Genomic DNA, 18,042 nt, shown 5'->3' with positions numbered 1-18,042 from the left:
GGCCATTCCTAGAATAAATATATTTATATATATAAATATAATCTATCTTAGTGACCTGTGGATAAACTGAACAATAAGGCTCTCACCATCACTGTATGAACACTGATTTCCTCCTATTAGTTTCCATTTGTTGAGAAAGTCACTCAAATGTCTTTCTGCTCTGCTTAAAGGCAACACACACACACACACACACACACACACACACACAAACACACACATACAGGAATGAGAACGCTCAGGCGGAGGAACTTTCTCTGCATCCTTTTCCTCTCTGGTGGGTTTTTATGATGTTCACGGTGCTACAGGAAGGTAGTCAGCAACTCCATTAGAGTCCATTACAGACAACAACAACTGAAAAAACAGAGTCTAGCTGCCTTACTCAGTCTCAGATATGTTAAGTGCATAAATCTTTGGTACTGCTGTCCTGTTTCAGCCGATATTCGATACCAGCATGACTGTTTCTCAAGTTAAAACCATTACTTTAAAAGGATTAAAGCACTGGATACACACAGCTCTTAAGATCTTTGCTTTTTATTGAGAAAGATAAGAGGTGAAAACAGGCTTGAGGATTAACCATTAATCCACTTCTCAGTGCATGTTTGAAGTGGGGCATTTATGTGTTTGTTTGGTGACTTCTCCTTCGTACTGTTCATTTCTGTCACAGTGAGAAAAGGTAGTTTCCCTGAGATGAAGGAGAGGCATTTAATTGACTTAAAACAATGTATAAAAAGACACGTTTAGAGTTAAAACTAACAAATAACACAAAGTATTCTTAATCTCTTCTTTCTGCCTCCTCTTAATCCCCATTTTTCCATCTACTGCATCCTTTAGACAAACATTATTCTTGACAGATAATTCACTAATCAGTTTGTTCAGAGAAATTTGATTCCTTCAGTCCTTTCATCACGTCTTTCCCATCCTCTTAACTCCGCAAGTCCTCCCCTCTAATCCTCCCCTCCTCTCCTCTCTGTCAGGGTCGAGTTTATGTTCCTGGAGCAGGAGGCTGCGACCATCTGAGGAGAGAGGAGAGGAGAGTCATGACATTACACAACACAAAGGAGAGAGAGAAACAGCAGAGAAGAACAGAAAAGGGTACTGATGTTACCTCGGAGCCAGCCGGTATCTCCCCCTGCTTCGATATGATCGGCCTCTGGACTGTTTATGAGGAGGACTCATGTTCTGGAGACCTCCATCATTTCCGTATGTATAAGAATGAGGGTGAGAATGTTGGCCTTCTCTCATCCCCCGTCCTCTGTGTCCTCCTCTTTCCCACATGTGCTCTTGGTTATCATATTCACGTTGGTCTTGTCTTGCTTCCCCTCTCTCCTGCCATCCCCCTCTGCTTTGATGACCTCCTGATGCCTCCCTCCAGCTCTCGCCACCACCTGAAGGTCGACGTAAAAAGTGAGAAAAGTAACATTTAAAGGCCCTGAAAATATGTTTTGTCAACCAGATTCTTTCTATAAGAAATAACTCCTACATGAAACCACAATTACCTCAAATCTGGCTATTTTTTATGAGATTTCTGTATTTGTTTTTTCAGACAGCAACAGAGACGTCAAGAAAGGAAGGAGAGAGAAGAAAGACAAAGATCCCCAGCTGGACTCAAACTAGCATCTTAACCTCAACCATCATTACCTCTGCACTCAGAGTGTTGACCTCTTAATAAATTGCTTTTTTGATTTTTATATAATGTAACGTCAACTTGGATTCAGTTTCTAAGATACACATCCATCAATAAGATGAGAGTTCAGCTGAATTAAAGGTCAACGCTGACCATCACATGTTCATACTTCAACGTTAACTTTTCAATTCAACAATCTTGGTTAAATGCCCCAATCCCTGATACAAAGCAAAAACTATTGCAATTGTTCCCTCTTTTTTCGCACACACGCACAGCTTGCCTTTCAAGTCTGTCCACAATTATTTCAGGCTACCCACTGAAAAGCGAAAACAAAACAATCACAGCAGACATATGCAGTCATTGAGTCTGACAAACGTCGCCAGTGTTGAAAGCTGAATTATTCAATGAAAGAAAAATGTTTCATGAAGCTAAATGCCATCAGATCTCCTTGTCAAGCTGTCATCTAAACTAAGATGAAACACATTTTTATTTCGTTTTCATCCAAAATGATGTTTTAGATTATCGTAGTTGGTAAAAATTTGCTCTATTAAGGGTCATAAAAATGAGCAAAATGTTTATTGACTCCTGTTTAACTGCAGCACCGTATTCAGAAACGCCTTCGATGTCCTTTTTCGCTAAACAACTTTGACAGATGTGGCAGATTTTTAGCCAATGACAAACTACTTGAAATAAAACATCCAGTCCAACTTTAGACCTCGCCAGAAGGGAGCTTTATCCCTCAAGGCCAAATCAGGCGGCCATCCTCCCATCAACCCACTGAGTGTGAAAGAGCGGAAAAAAAGCAGATGAAAGCATGCCACACATAAGCGAGCGATGTGTCAGGCAGGCCACAAGCACCCAGTTCTATTTCTGTCATTGTTATGTCTTTTGGAAAACTCAGTTTCTCTGATTTAGATTCAGATTAAACCAAAAGAGGGAAACAAATAAGATTATAAAGAGATTCGATTTCTATGATAGAGAACAGTTAAATTGCCTGAGGACAGATTAAAGGACATACTTACTCTCAGCACACAGATCTGAAAATTCAGTTGTTTTCATTGACTTTTGTCTTTTTTTGGACAGAAATAAACTGCAGGGACACTGAGAACAGCTACACTGGATTCACTGTTGAAGTGTAATTGCGAGGGCAGGCAGGCAGAGGAGATATTTGCTGAGGAGACTAAACATCAGGCCTGATTCCAAACAAAAACCAAACCGGACCCTCAACGATACCACATAGCGCCACCACTACTCTCACGCACACACATACTCTCCCTCTCTCTCTCTCTCTCCCTCATACACACACACAGACACACACAGACACACACACACACTCCGTATCCCCACAGCTCTGTAGTAATGATTGGTGTCTGCGTCTGGCAGAAATGAAACACTGAGGTATAAAGAGTGTATAGCCTTCCATCTATAAAACCAGAAACATCCTCATGAGACCCACAGGGGTTGACTTGGTCAAAAAGCAGACAGTTCGGCGCAAATCGAAGACTCTGCGCCAACATGGCACGCAGTCGCTTTTAAGAAACGGTTGGTATAAAAGGTTTATAAGTCACTGGGTTGAATAGAAACTACGGGTTCACATTTCATGAGCTACTGCTGACTCATCCTCGCTGATTGACCACTGAGCACGATGGAATCTGTGAACTACAGACAGGTCCTGCACCAACAGGGAGCTGGGCTTTGCTTAAATGAGTCTGATGATATTCTATATTTTTCTTATTGTCAACAAACCCTGTGAGAAGACTGGAGCTGAAACAGTTTATCAAATGATTATTCAATCCACAGAAAATAAATGCAACTATTTTGGTAATTGATTAATGGTTTAAGAAAAGTTTTTAGCAAAAAAGGGCCAAATATTCACTAGTTTCAGTTTCTTAAATGTGATGTAAATGTATTTGCTGGTTTTATATGGTAGCAAGTTGAGTTTTGCACTGTAAGTCAAATTAAAAAAGTACTCCGACTTTACCATCTTTTGATGTGCATTTTTCAGTCATTTCTAAAATCCTGTATAGAAAATACTTGTGTGTAGCTGAAACCTGATATAGTGTATTTCTCAGCACTGTAGAGCTTCATTTTTGTCCGAAAATGATTAAAAACACATCAGTGACTAACACTGTAGTGTTCACTACAGTAAACATGGGCACTCCAACAAGTCAATCCAACACAATGTTCTGCTGCCATAAATAGTTGTTAGCACACTGAATCTGCAGCTTAAAAAGTATTCAACACATATACAATTTATACCTTTCGTAGTAGCATTTACTCTAAACTACAGTGTTAGTGCTACTTTAGGAAATTACTGACCCTTTTTTTAAGAAATGAAAAAATGACAGTTTTTTAAGATTTACGTTCTGAGTAGAAACCAATTTGCTTACAGCTGAGAGTGACTGAAAGGTAAAATAGTTGTAAATAATTGAAGGACAGACTTTTGGAGGGAATTGCTAACAGTAAGAAAAATATCATCAGTCTTATCCTTTAAAATCTGCAATGAGGAATATAGTACAGTTTAGTAACAGGCACCACGACTAGTTCAGGGTTAGATGGTGAAGACTGTATGTATCTCCAGTCTGAAGTCTAAAGACTCTGAGAGCAACAGCAGAACATGAAAAGGAGACTGCAGAGCGGCAGAAAGAAGAAAGAGAAAATAAAAGGATGAAGAGTAGAATAGAGGGGAACAACTGAGGGGAAGGGGAGCAGAACAAGGGGGGAGAGAGAGAGAGAGAGAGAGAAAGAAGTCTGTAATCAGTTAATCTTGTTGTGTATCTTAAAATAGAGCTCTCCCAGCCTATAAACAGAAACCTACTATTACTACCGCACTGACAAAGCAAGTCTTGAATCCAAGCGTACACGTGTGCGTGTGTGCACACACACACCATGGTAAGTGTTAAGGCCACAGCACACATGGAGCTCGTTACAGCACGGCCCTCTGGGTAATGTGGTTCTGTGAGGGGCACCAGAGAACTACAACCACAGATCAACTGTCAGATTAAAATGCTACTTCTCCATTTGGCTCCAGCAGTATTTTCATCAGTTTTTTAAAATATGAGTTACGGTATGTTTCTGCCACATTGGATTCTCTTTAGACCTCTGTTCTCTGGCCAGTGTTGAATAACAAAGACTAGCTCCAAAACATAAAAACTGAACTACTGGAGCCTTAAAAATAATAAAATCACCATTTCCATCACCATTACATTGCTGTTGTAATGTTTTTCTTGGCATTTTTTATTTTGTGCTGGATAGTTTATAGTATAGATAAAGACAGGAAACATAGGACGAGAGAAAAGGCAACAAAGGTCCCAAACAGGAGGTTATTGTGGTTATATGGTCTATATCTTAACCACTACGCCACCAGGGTGCCCCAGAGACACCATAACATTTCTTAATTCAGGTCAAAATGTTTTTCTCTCTCTGACCTTTATTTAACCGGGATAGTCTCAAGATCAAACGCTCTTTCTTCAAAGAGCACTCGTCCAAAATGGCAGCATAATTATGCTACACGAAACAACGCAGAACCATAAACTGTTTCAGATATACAATATACAAACGAGCAGCAACCCACGGAAGAAACTATCGCTAACCAACACATGACACGAGAAGAAGGAAAGAGTTGACTTGGCAGGTGGCTTAAGTGGTCAATCGGTGGTGTGTATCAGAAAAGAGATGTCAGGCAGTCAGATGTCTCACCTGTGTGTCTGTCTCTGTATTTGGTTTCTGGGTTGGGTCTGGATCGCAGGACTCTTCTTCCCCTCCTGCAGGCTTCTGTAAGTTTGTCTCTCAGGTGGAGAAACAGAGACAGACTAGCAGACTGGAAGGAGATGCAGAACAATAGCATACTTAAATAACTCAGAATTAAGACACAAGACTAAAAATCATGTTACTCGTCTATGATAGAACAGAAAGAAGACAGCTTTGTTATCTTTTCTCTCTCCTAAAAATAACACACACACACACACACACACACACACGCACACACACACAAACACATTCCACTTTTTGTTTTTCTGTCTCCACTCACATCACTGTCCAGCAGCACAGTGTCTTCTGTGCCACTGTGTGCCAGCAGGTACTTTGAGTGGAACAGCCGTCCGTCGAAGCTGTGCCAAGGCAGCAGGGCAGCACTGGGCAGCGGGCAGCCACTGGCAGAGTTCGCACCCAGCAGGTGGCTCAGTCCTCGTACATAGAGAGATCCCAGCTGCACCGCCCGACTGGAGAGGAAAGGCAGCTGAGAGTGAAGAGAAAAAAAAGAAGTTTGGGTTCACATTTGGTTGGTAGCACATCTTTATTATGAGGCAGACGCTTTGATGTATCTACTGTTACAAATTGTTGGACTTAAAATTTGCAGATGACACAGCAGCAGTGACTCTTCTGAGCTGCCAGCCAGTCACACTTCACTCCACCACATGTGACAATAAATTCCTTCACCTCATAGCTTCACAAACTGAAAAACAGATCCTCAGCCCACCACAGCAACGGACCACACAGCTGGTTACTGGTCACTGTCCACAGAGACAGACACGACAGTTTCATTTACAAATGAAATCAAGAAATGTAAGCTATCATTACAAAATATGTAACTAGATTTGATTTTTAAAAAACTTAACTCAAGCACAGGCTAGTTTTATTTTTTCTTCAAATAAAATGTATAATTCTGATGTATCTTAAAAAAAAGTGTATATCATTACATTATTAACATTAACATTAACAGAGTTTGAATTGAGAAGTAATGTTTGAAGCATCAAGTGCAACTTTGATTTCAATCAACACATCACAAATATTAGCATCATTGAAAGAGTTATGCTGTAGAAAGCTGTCTGTTTCTTCAGTATGCTCAGAATCAGCCCTGGAACACATTTCTCAAACATTTATTCACAGCTGCTGAAATAAGTGATGTTTCACAACACAAACTTGCACAACACTATCTGTGCAGTGGTGACTCATAAATAACACAACCATAAATGACTCAGACCACCCACTTCATGTCTTCATGTCACTTTACTCTACGCTAGCTAGCTATCTAACTAGCTATCTTTAGCTGTTTAAACTGTTAATGGCCATCAAGGTGAGGAACAGAGAGAAAAGATCGGAGGAGGACAATTAATAACAATTGGATTAGAAATGGGAAATTAATTAAAAAAGAGGGTGACATACAAGCTAATTGTAATGACAGCAGTCGATAACAGCAGGCAGATGTTCTCCTTGTGTGTGCATGTTTCTGCTCTCACCTGTCCTCTGGCAGATAGTACTGATAACAGTGATTATGTGTACACACACACACACACACACACACACACACAGCCCTGCCTACTGAAAACAATGAACCACTGGACAGAGACACAAAAGCCTGAAGGCGCACACAAACAAACTGACACTAAAAAGATAAAGAGAAACGTGAAGAAAGACTGAGGAAGAGAAAGTAAAAAGTAGAAGAATATGAGAACACATGAGAGAAAGACAAAAGACAGAAACACACACACACAACAGTTTGTCTTTGTGTGTGTGTGCGTGTCTGTGTGTGTGTGTGTGTGTATGAGTGCGTCTGTGTGTGTGTCCAGTGGGGCGGAGTGTGTTTGATGTAAATAGATCCATGTGGTGAGCGTCAGACAGGCGACTGTCGCCAGCACACTCTTTCTGTCACATACACACACACAGACACGCCACAATCACAGTCTCACAGGGAGGAATGTTGCAACGAAACCAATGCATCCCAAAACCTACCCACAACCCCTTTCCCCTAAATACACACACAAATAAATTTTGTGACTCATTTTCACTCAGTTGAACACACACGCATGCGTATACACGGCATTCTAATAAATTAAATTTTATATTTAAAAAACTACTCTTTATGTATTTTGGTGAAATAAAAAGGCTTTTCAGTTTGTACTGTGATATCCTGAAGGGTGGATGTGTGCATGTGAATCTGTGTGTCTCTGCAGGTCATTACACACATGCATGTGTAAATAAAACATAATCAAAAACCTAAAATGTATTGTCTGACAACCCAAATCTGAGTGCATATGTGTTTTATAATATGTATTTTGTGTGTGTGTGTGTGTGTATGTGTGTGTGTGTGTGTGTGTCTGTGTTTGTGTGTGTGTGTGTGTGTGTGTGTGTGTGTGTGTGTGTGTGTGTGTGCACAGCTAATCCATACATTAGTCTCTCAGTTAACTCCCTCCTGGAGCACTGAACGTCTCTCAGACAGCATATTCAAATCAACGCCCAGCCCTAATTATTGTGTAGGAAACAGATGAGCAGCAAAAATACAAATTACTAGACGTAAGTATGGTAATTAAGCAGTAAAACTAAATGGGGCTACAACAACGCAGCAAACAGCACGGCCATTTTCCCAGAGAATGGAAGAGCACAGCTGACTCTCTGATTCTGGTAACAGAGTTCACGGGTCTCATCAGGCGAGCCCACTGAGAGAAGACAGAAGTCCTGGTGCCTCACTAATTTCAGTCACTGCACTGTTGACATGCGGGATGTCCAAAAATAGGATCACGCAAGTTCCCAGAGATCAGACTGATGTCTTCAAACAGCTTGGTTTGACAAATCAAACCAAAAGATATTCTAATTACACTTTTATCAGTTGATTACAGTGATATGCTCTTTGAAATTACATTAGTGATGCTTTCAAGCACAGAAAGGCTATCCATCTGCTTAACTACATCAACACAGGTTTCATAATTTTTCTTTTGGATAAAAAAATCTGGATATTTATCTGCATTTGTTTTGAAATGCAAAAAAATGCTGAAATCATATTTGAAAAGAAAATCCCATCACACAGTTAAACATAATTGTTTGTTTTCTTCTTCAGACTTTTATTTAACAGCTTAATAGCGTTATCTCTTCACTTTCTGATACTTGACACATTTTCTTGTTTCTTGTTTCTTTACAGTACACAGTTGTACTGTAAACTGCAGGGAACATTGTCTTTTTGCAGCAGTAAACAACACTTCTCCAGTGCACTAGGATATGAAAATGAGGTGAAAATCAAACAACTAATCGGGTTGTCTTACAATATCTGGCTGTGTTTCAATACAAATCACTAAAAATAAAAAATGATTGACCTTATGTGCAGTATGTGTTGTGTTTGCTTGTAACTGACCTTGATTTGCTGAAGCTCCTGAGGGGATTTTAGTCTGAGACACACAGCCTGGCTCAGGTAAGCATCCACATCCTCTAAAGACAGAGCTGGTACCTGGACACACACACACACACACGCACAGAGGTAAATATATAGTTAGCCAATTCAATCACATCCCAATGTGTCTTCTATGTGGGTCAGTTTGTTTTGTCTGCTCTCTGCACAGCAATTCAACAGGGAAAGAAACAATGCTGACTGCAGAAACAAGGCTGCCCAGTTGTGTGTTCAAAACAAACAAACCCCGAGGCTATTTAAATAGAAGAGCGACGAGTGAATGTGAATGCAGCAGTGATCAGACAACAACAGCTACTGTTGTCTGTCAGCCTGTCTGCTCATCTTTGATTGTCTACTCGTCTAACAGTCCATCTAACAAGCTGCTCTTCAGCCTGTCTGTTGGTCCTTCATCCATTTAAACAACCGGTTAAAAGTGGCCCATCTGTCCAAATGCCCTTTGGTAAAATTATGTTGTAAAGCAGGATTAACTTATTGAAATAACGTAAGCAAGTTTGTTAAAACGTCATACGTTTCCGTCTGTTCAACATTCTTACTTTTACTCAGAGCTTTAGAGTTAAAATGAGATTGTGAAAAGAGTAGAGTGTCCCTGCTCATTTTTGGCTAAAGCTGCAGTTATCTAATTAGCCTTGTCATGGTTGTTAAGCGAACGTTTCAGGTACTTTGCATCACTTCATGGATTTAAAGTAAAGCTGGTCATTTCCTAACCATTTCACATTTTTTAATTGAATGATGAATAGATTTGTGTGTTTAAAAAAAATCTAGTGGCCTTTTTTAGTATTTTAGTAGATAGTCCTCTTTAAGCAGGGGCACATAATGTGAATGAGAGGTTGTTTTTCTTCTTTTCATTCATTCACTTATTTGTTCAGTTTAGAGAACTAGAATTAGAAAGCAGGCACTCGTCCTTTCAAATGAGATTTAAGGAGGGAGACAGTGTTAACACTGTAAAAAGACAGTATAAAGAAACTAAGCTAATGCATTTTATACATTGCCCAACACAAAGATGTGTCATTTAAAGCATTAATGTTAACTATGCAAAGAAAGTCAAAATGTCTGAAAGCTCAAAACAATATTTGAGGGCCATTTCCTTTCCAAATTGTTCATTTCAAAGCTGATAAATGAGGATATAATGTAAGTATAATTTTTGTTTATCTCCAGCAAAATGACGCACACACTTTTATCCAAGTGATCTTGTGATTTCTGTTGTTTCAGAGCTCAGATGACGTCCATGCAAAATGCACAAAGGAAGAATCTGATCACAAGGTATTACATAAGGATTACAAACATCAAAAATGTTCACAGCTTAAAATTCACACCCATAATAAAAACACAAATGTAGTGGGGTGACTACAGAAATGGCTCTATTCAAAGCCCTCGGGTGGTTATCAGAGCAGTTGTTGACGCAAGAGCTACAGCTGCAAAGACCAGTGTCTGTGGCTAAACTGGGCACTCAGTGGGTGATAATGGTTACCATCAAGCCATGACAAAACAACACAGAACAGACCGTCAACAAGAGATGTTTAACTTCACATCACTCCTTAACAAAAGAGCAGAATAATTGTTGCATATATTATTGATGTAAATCCCAAATCAAAAGCTAACTCGTATGTTGAAGTGTCACCAAATACATTTGGTCTTTCATTTTCTGTTTACATAAATCACGAGGTGTAGCTTTACTCCTCATATGTTGCCATTGTCTTGGCTGAAATGCCTAAATACAAACTGAATGTATTGTATACAACTGTTTCATTTAACAGCTTAACTGATTCATTGGAGCCTAAGCAAAACACACAGCCTGGGTAATGAAAACCAAAAGAGACGTATCAATAACAGTGGAGACGTCACCATTTTCAATGTGCCGGTTACTAATGATGTTTTCATGCTTTCTGCAACTGGAACCTCAAACATCACTCAAGACAAGGTTCTGCATGTGAAATAAATACTACAATATCTTCAGAGAAAATCACTTACATGTATTTTCAATAAAATAAGATAAAACTAAATTAATTTGCCATTTGTGTTTCTACATGTAAATCTTGGTTTATAAATGAGAGGAAATAAGTCTAATAATCAATTTGGGTTGTAAATCTGCCTTATATATTGCATCTTACAAGTCAAATGTGTATTATTTAATCATTTGGTGCTAAAATATATCAAATTGTAAAAAGTCAACATTACCTGAAGGGCTATGTAGGTGACCAGACACAGAGCAGCCAGAAGAGAGTTGTCGATAGTGCCATACAACTCTGAAAACTCCTGGCAGTCAAAAATTTAGAAGAAGGACGCTAGACGAAGAGCAGAAACCTCAGGACCAGTGCTGAACCACAACAGGTCCAGACTGGGCTGATCGCCTACAAATACAGACACAGAAACAATACTTTGGTGTTTGGTCTTAAAAACACTAAAATGAACAGATGTCTGTGATGTGTTAAGCATATTAAACTTGATGGCTTCCACAACCAGAGGTAAATATTCTGAAACCACTCGCTCATTACAGAGGAGCAAATTATTCCAGGGAGACCACATGGCTACTCCTGTTGCTTGTTACCTGAAGTATTGTAAACTTGCAGAGCACTACCCAAAAGTCATTCTAACAAGGGAAATTATATAAAAAGGTTGACTTGTATCAGCTGACCTAACTATAGTTAAATCCTAGCCTGAGCCTAAGAATACAGAGACCGGTATATTAAGAAATCAGCAGGTACTGTACATGGGAGGCTGACTGCAATGGGGTGGACCAACTCCGGTTTATTCAAAGGGTTTCCGGGGTAGACAAACCACTCCCTGATTGCTGGAGGTTCAGCAACACTGCCTGAAAACACACACATAACAGTCAACTCACTTTGACTTCTTACTTCTGCCAAGCATGTATTTCTTGTGAGGTGTGCATGTGTATAAGCATGATCTGCTGGGCTTGTATACCATCAACTGAAATTTACAGTGCCCTCAGTGCACGTTTACGTATGTGTATGTTTATATTTACATGAGTTGTGATTTTCTGACTGTGTGTATGCGGTTGCCAGATTATGTGTGTGTCAACATGTGCATTTAATGTCCATAAATGTTTGTGTATATATGTGTGTATGTGACCCATGCTGTACGTCTGCTGTCCTACCATCATGCCTGGGCTGCAGCAGCAGACTGTAGATGTGTTGTCTGCAGGACTTGTAGACCAGGGCCTGAGGCAGCAGTTCATTGTCCTCTTCATCCTCCACACTATTGCTACATTCAACCACTCCCTCACACAAAACATTGTAAACCATGAAACCCTCTGTTGCTATGTGCTTCTCTCTACATGCCTGGGGAAAACCACAAAGAAAGACATATTTAGCCAATCTGGCATTTGGCACTCTCTAAACAGAGGAGATTTCAATAACACACACATATGTGGTACAGAACATACCTTTAGTATTTCTGGACTGACATATTTCTCAAAAGCAGAGCCAGAGGGAAAACTGTCACCCAACTGAAGAGCTTGCTGTCCAGGCAGTAGGTAGGAGCAAACACCCCTCTCCAGGAGCTCTCTGTCTGGATCTGACAAGTTCAAAGACTGAGGGATAAGCCTGGTCCCTTCCTCCTCCTGGCCCAACAAAGAGCTCACAAACTGGGATACAGATAGCACCATCTGCCCCTGCTGAGATCCAGAGAGCGGTGCGGGATACATTTTTCTGGAAGATGGGAAGACTTTATTTAACTTTGAATTCAACATGAGTTTTCATCAGATCTTTAACTGACTTGGCTCACTGTCACATTATGCTGAGATCAGTGATTTTAGTCAGCAGAGTGCGGCCCAAAGTAAATGATTGCGGTTTCGCAACCCTTTGATTCCTAAACAATGAAAAATGAGGCCACTAATAATTTTAGAGTGCACAGCTGATTTAAATACTAAACAGATCATAAAACAGCCAAGTTAAAGTATTCTGCTTATGGCTATCACAAACAATTTCACAATAAAACTATTTTTGTTTTGTTTGAAACAAGTCTTGCTCAGAAAATTATTTCATTCAGCTGTTTTTGGTTGAGCACCCTAGCAGTAGGAAAAAAATATGCATGTACAGGCTATTTTGTAAGGTATAAATGGACCTGGTATTATACCTAAAGTTAGTGAATGGTGAACTTTATAATTCTATATGGAGGATAAGAAGAACAAAAACTCAAATTCAATATTCATAAATTAGAGTATTACAACTATGCAATATTGATCAAATCAAACCAAAACCTCAGACACCTGTATGTTGCCATGGCATTGTTCCTAATGTGCTGCATCCGTTCCTCTGACACCACGTCATTTCCTAGGAGACAGGCCAGTAGAGGTAGCTGGTTAAGAGACAGTCCAATGGATCGGCAGAGCCTCTGTCGGTCATACAGGACAGTGGTGAGGCTATCTATCTGCAGCTTTGCCATCGACAAGTAAGGAGCACTTTAAAAGACGAAATTACACATTCAGATCAGGCAGTTTATTCACATTTCATCAATCAAACTTAATTAGTATTCCATGACTTGTTATTATTATGAAGAACCACAATCAATAATTAAATTCAGCACTTAAGCTGTGAAGTAAGATAAGTCATTTTGTAGGTAACTTTGTCTTATAGGATTAAAGTATTTGTATGATTGAATTGGTACTGTAGATTTACTGAAGCAGAGATCACAGTTCTAATCCCTGAAGGAGACCCCTCAGTTTGGGTAACAGCTTGTTTTTACTTGTTCTGATTCCAAATTAAACTATGATAATACAATAACTTTAACAAACCTGTCATATATGATGAAGTCTGAGTCCTGTCCCAAAATGCCCATGCTGCCATGACGACGGGCATATCTGGCGATCTCAAAGTCAGCCTCCTGCACTGTGCAAAACACTTCCTGACCTAACGACCTGTAAGCAATAATGAAATCTATAATGAGAATAAATTAATATTAAACAACATGATTACATTATTATCAATAACAAGAACCTAAATTTGACCTGAGGGCAAAAGGTGTGAATGTTGCCAGGCCAGAGGGAAGAATGAAGAGATCTCTGCCGGGCTGCTGACCACGTGTCTTAATGTGATGAAACACTTTACACACCTCCCTGTTTACTCTGTGTCTCCTCTTCACCTATAGACAGGAAAATAGGTTGTTAGTATAAAAGAGGTTCAGAAATGTAATCTTAGAAGACCAGCTGCATAAAATCTGCGAGTTCAAAGGTCACTAGGCTAAAACACAGGGTGTGACTTCACTACGCTCTGTGCTATTTAAGTGAGCAAGAATATAAGTAGGAACATGAAAAAATGTTGGAGCTGGAACTGAAGACAGTAATGAGCTCACAGTTTTTTAGTAGACACAATTTAAAGGCGTGTTAAATACAAAAATATAAATATTTATGCTAAAATGTAGTGTTTCTTTCCTCACCCACTCCCTTCTCTTTTTCTCTTCAATCACCCCATCGAAGAAGAAGACCAGTCTAATGCCTGCTGAAGTGAAGCTCTCCACCCAGCTCTTCAATGACTCCATGTACTCCCTCCACTGCCCCCCACACACCCAGTCCTTACATGAGTACCAGTGGCGAAGGCAGGCCATACCATCCACAACGAGTGTAGGACCTACAGTTCATGAAAGTGAAGCACAAATGTGACCTGCATGTTAACAAACATCCAATAATCAATCCATCAAATTAACTAAACAAAGTGCAGCTGATCATTTTAACTTCTTTTTTCACACTTAAAGGATAAGTTTATAATTTTTCAAGTCTGTCTTAAAACAACAGTCAGGTCTTCAAATAAACATTGACACAATTTTTCCTCCCTGTAATCATTCTCCCTGTTCATATTGGCCTTTAGAAGACCTCCTTTAAATGTGCTTTCGGTATAAGTGATGGGATTCATCAAATTCCCTCTTTATGTGCAGTGGAAGTATAGTACCAAAAAGAGGGACTTTGGCAATAAAAAAACCCAACATTATCCAATCCAATCCACTTTATTTATATAGCACCATTTTAACAAACACAAGGTTTCCAAAGTGCTGCACAACAAGATAAAACACAATAAATAGATAACACAATACTGTAGAGGCACAATAAAAAGATGAAGTAGAAAATAGAAAGATAAAAGCAATAAAATAAAATAAAATAAAATACACTGCCCGCACAAGATAAAAATATGCATGTATACTCATAAAATCAACACTCTACATGGTGTCAAAAGACAAAGAAAAGAGAAAAGATTTCTACTTGATTCAATTAATTTGGACAGCTGAAGCTTCATATTAGATTCAGATAAACTTTTCATCATATTTTTGCACAGAAGGATGACTGTGGATTTTGTTAAATATGAAGGGATCTTCTAATGGTCTGTATAAACAGGATGAATGATTACGGCAAGACATATTAATTTTAGTATTTATTTGGGCAGCTGCTTATTGTTTTAATACAGACTGAAAAACTGCAAATCCGCCCTCCAATGACAGTAACACCACAATATTCATGAGGACATCCTATCTCTCACTTTGATCTTTTATCTTCACACTACTAAAATTACTGATGTATGTCTGTTATGAACAGCACAGTTCTTTTACCTCTGTCATTGCAATGCTAATGTAATTTCCAGGCTTAGAGGAATACTGGATGTGCAGTGATTGTAAATGCTTTCACTATTAATCAGAATCTGCCTATTAGCCTGTTTATCTGCTTATTAAGTATGCAAGCAAGCACACACACACAATTAATACAAATATGACATGAGCAAGGTAATAATAATAACAATAACAATAATAATGATGAACACAGTGGTGCTAAAATTAAATGGAAATCTATATACAAAAATGTAATATAAATAGTTTTGCAATGGGATATAAAACCTGAATGAAATGCTGACTGTAAAAAAGGTTTAACAGTGGAGATTAAATGTATGATTAACTATATTAAAGTGACCAAGGTCCAGTTTTAATACAGATGAAAGTACAGTTCAGCTGGTGAATGGCGTTTATATGGATCTCAGTCTTTTTCCTGATGGAAGAAGTTCAAATAGTCTGTGTCCAGGGATATGCTATTTAAGAAAAATAATGCTATATATTAAACTGAGATTAAAAATGTATTGTCACTGAACAACTGCAAGTACTTTACAACTAGATGCAAATGACATCTAGAGAGCAATTTAGCTTAGCTCTGATGAGACACTACTAATTAAGATATTTACGATGAGAAGCTTACAAAGATATAGAAGATGTAGATATACATTTGTGCAATTGATGCTGTGTTGCATAAGGTGATCAACATTTACTAACAGTTATTAGCATATGTAAAGATGCTCTTTGTAATATTGTAACAATATTAATAGTACAATGCATGAAATAACAAACACTGGCAGACAGCTATATACAGTACTTGCATTTGTACAGGGCTTAAATTATTTGAAGTGGCACCATTCATTCACATCAGTTTGATCAATAGCCTCCCCAGTTTTTACTAAAATGCCAGGACTAAATCAGTTTTCACACTTCATGAAACTCAACTGGTGGTGTGGTCTGTGGTTCTTGCAGCATGCTGTCTGGCCATGTCTCTCAGGTCCACAGCCACACAGGCCTCTGGACAGCAGCGGTCAACAAACTGCTGCAGACCTCTCACTCCCATTTCTACAGGAACAGAAACAGAAACACAGACACAGGCGAGTAACGACACATGCTCGTTGATTACAAACTGTTTAAGGTGGCAGGACGTTAAATGACGCCAGCATACGTGCCTGTCGCCTCTAATCTTTCCTATCATGCCCTGTTTGTTTATTCAGTTTTCAGTGAGAACAAACCTTAATGCTAACAGCTAAACGCCAAACTCATTGATTACGGCAGAGCTACGTGTTTCACCGCTGCAAACCAATTCGTCGTATATTGTGGCTGCAAATGCCTTTACTAATTAATATTGCTTTACACAGCTCACAACTTACTTTAAATCCTGTTATAATCGGGCAGAGTGTGTCTTTGTCGTGTTTAGTGGTGGTTTGCAAATTACTTCCTGACATCAACGCGTGGCGTCATCACGTAGCAAAACAAGATACACGTGCTCGGCGCATGTAGCCCACTAATGGATTACTGCCACTACTACTATTACAGCTATTGCTACTGCCACTACTGCTACTACTATTACTGTGATGTAGGCCGGTTCCAAACCATTTAGAGGTTTAAAAACAAGTAAAAAAAGCATAAAATATATTCTAACAGACACTGGGAGCCAGTGAAGTGCATCTAAAACTGGAGTAATATGCTAATTTCTTTCTCTTGTTTTTGTAAAGAGTCGAGCAGCACAATTTTGAATAAATTGCAGTTTTCCAAGTGACTGCTTTGGTAATCCGGTAAAAACAGCATTGCAGTAGTAATCTGTGAGAAATAAAAGCATGGATAAGTTTTTCAGCGTCTTCGTGGCAGAGGAACGGCTGTATCTTGGCAATATTTCTTAGATGATAAAGAGCTGTTTTGGTCACCTTCTATATGTGGGACTTAAAATTCAGCTTTAAATCGATGGTAATGCCCAGACATGTCACCTCTGGTTTAATCTTTACTGCAAGTTGCCAAAGTTTGTCACAAAGTAAAGTTCTTTTAGCTTGGGGACCAACCAGAAGTATTTCTGTTTTATTTTCATGTAGTTTCAGAAAATTGTTGCTCATCCTATTTTTGACTGCATCTATCCCACCATATAAACACCCTTCACCAGCTAAACCATTTTAAAACAGTTCCAGAGAGCCTAACCCAGTTCTCAAGGCTGTCCATGAGTGTATCATGATCAATCGTGTCAAATGCTAAGCTTAGGTCCAAAAGAATCAGCACAGAGACATGATTAGCATCAGCATTTAATATAAGGTCAGTGAGCACTTTAACACAGACTGTTTCTGTGCTGTGGTTAGCACTGAAGCCTGATTAAAACACTTCGAGAATGTTGCTTTCATTCAGAAAGCAGAAAACAGAAAAACAATTTTCTCCAGTAGGCTACCCTGCTTAAAAAAGAAAGATTTGATATCGGTCTATAGTTACATCACTTTCGAGATTTGGCTTTTTTAGTAGGGGCTTTACGGCTGCAGTCTTGAAGGCATCAGTTGCAAGTGCACTGGGGACAGGGTCAAGACAGCAGTTGTAGTAGTAGTAATAATAGTAGTAGTAGTAGCAGCAGCAGCAGTAGTAGCAGTAGTAGTAGTGTACTAGTAGCAGGAGTAGAAGCAGAAGTTACTACTACTAAAAGATTTACCGTTAATATAGATTTTAATGGCTAGTCATACTA

The 18,042-nt window shown here is 39.1% G+C and overlaps 1 protein-coding gene across 1 annotated transcript; it reads right to left on the bottom strand.

Annotated features, from left to right (window-relative positions):
* Window positions 1–523: 523 nt before the first annotated feature.
* Window positions 524–16,788, bottom strand: fam120b (family with sequence similarity 120B). The gene is made up of 15 exons (XM_053317210.1): window positions 16,718–16,788; window positions 16,290–16,409; window positions 14,193–14,383; window positions 13,765–13,898; window positions 13,552–13,674; window positions 13,027–13,218; window positions 12,202–12,466; window positions 11,914–12,097; window positions 11,509–11,610; window positions 10,977–11,149; window positions 8,748–8,840; window positions 5,655–5,861; window positions 5,324–5,444; window positions 1,106–1,385; window positions 524–1,013 (listed from the first exon to the last, which is right to left on the bottom strand). Exons 2-10 carry the CDS (start codon window positions 16,405–16,407, stop codon window positions 11,070–11,072), a joined length of 1,389 nt encoding a protein of 462 aa, XP_053173185.1. The 5' UTR covers window positions 16,408–16,409; window positions 16,718–16,788; the 3' UTR covers window positions 524–1,013; window positions 1,106–1,385; window positions 5,324–5,444; window positions 5,655–5,861; window positions 8,748–8,840; window positions 10,977–11,069.
* Window positions 16,789–18,042: the final 1,254 nt, after the last annotated feature.

The sequence above is a fragment of the Scomber japonicus genome, chromosome 1 (assembly GCF_027409825.1).
Source record: "Scomber japonicus isolate fScoJap1 chromosome 1, fScoJap1.pri, whole genome shotgun sequence".
Taxonomy (NCBI): domain Eukaryota; kingdom Metazoa; phylum Chordata; class Actinopteri; order Scombriformes; family Scombridae; genus Scomber; species Scomber japonicus.
This window is presented reverse-complemented; position numbering and strand designations above follow the sequence as displayed.

Coding starts and splice junctions, on each gene's coding strand:
- fam120b (XM_053317210.1), bottom strand. CDS start 16,407: ATGGGAGTGAGAGGTCTGCAGCAGTTTGTTGACCGCTGCTGTCCAGAG. Junction 14,384..16,289: donor AACCACAGACCACACCACCA/GTTGAGTTTCAT, acceptor CATGAACTGTAG/GTCCTACACTCGTTGTGGAT. Junction 13,675..13,764: donor TTCACACCTTTTGCCCTCAG/GTCAAATTTAGG, acceptor TATTGCTTACAG/GTCGTTAGGTCAGGAAGTGT.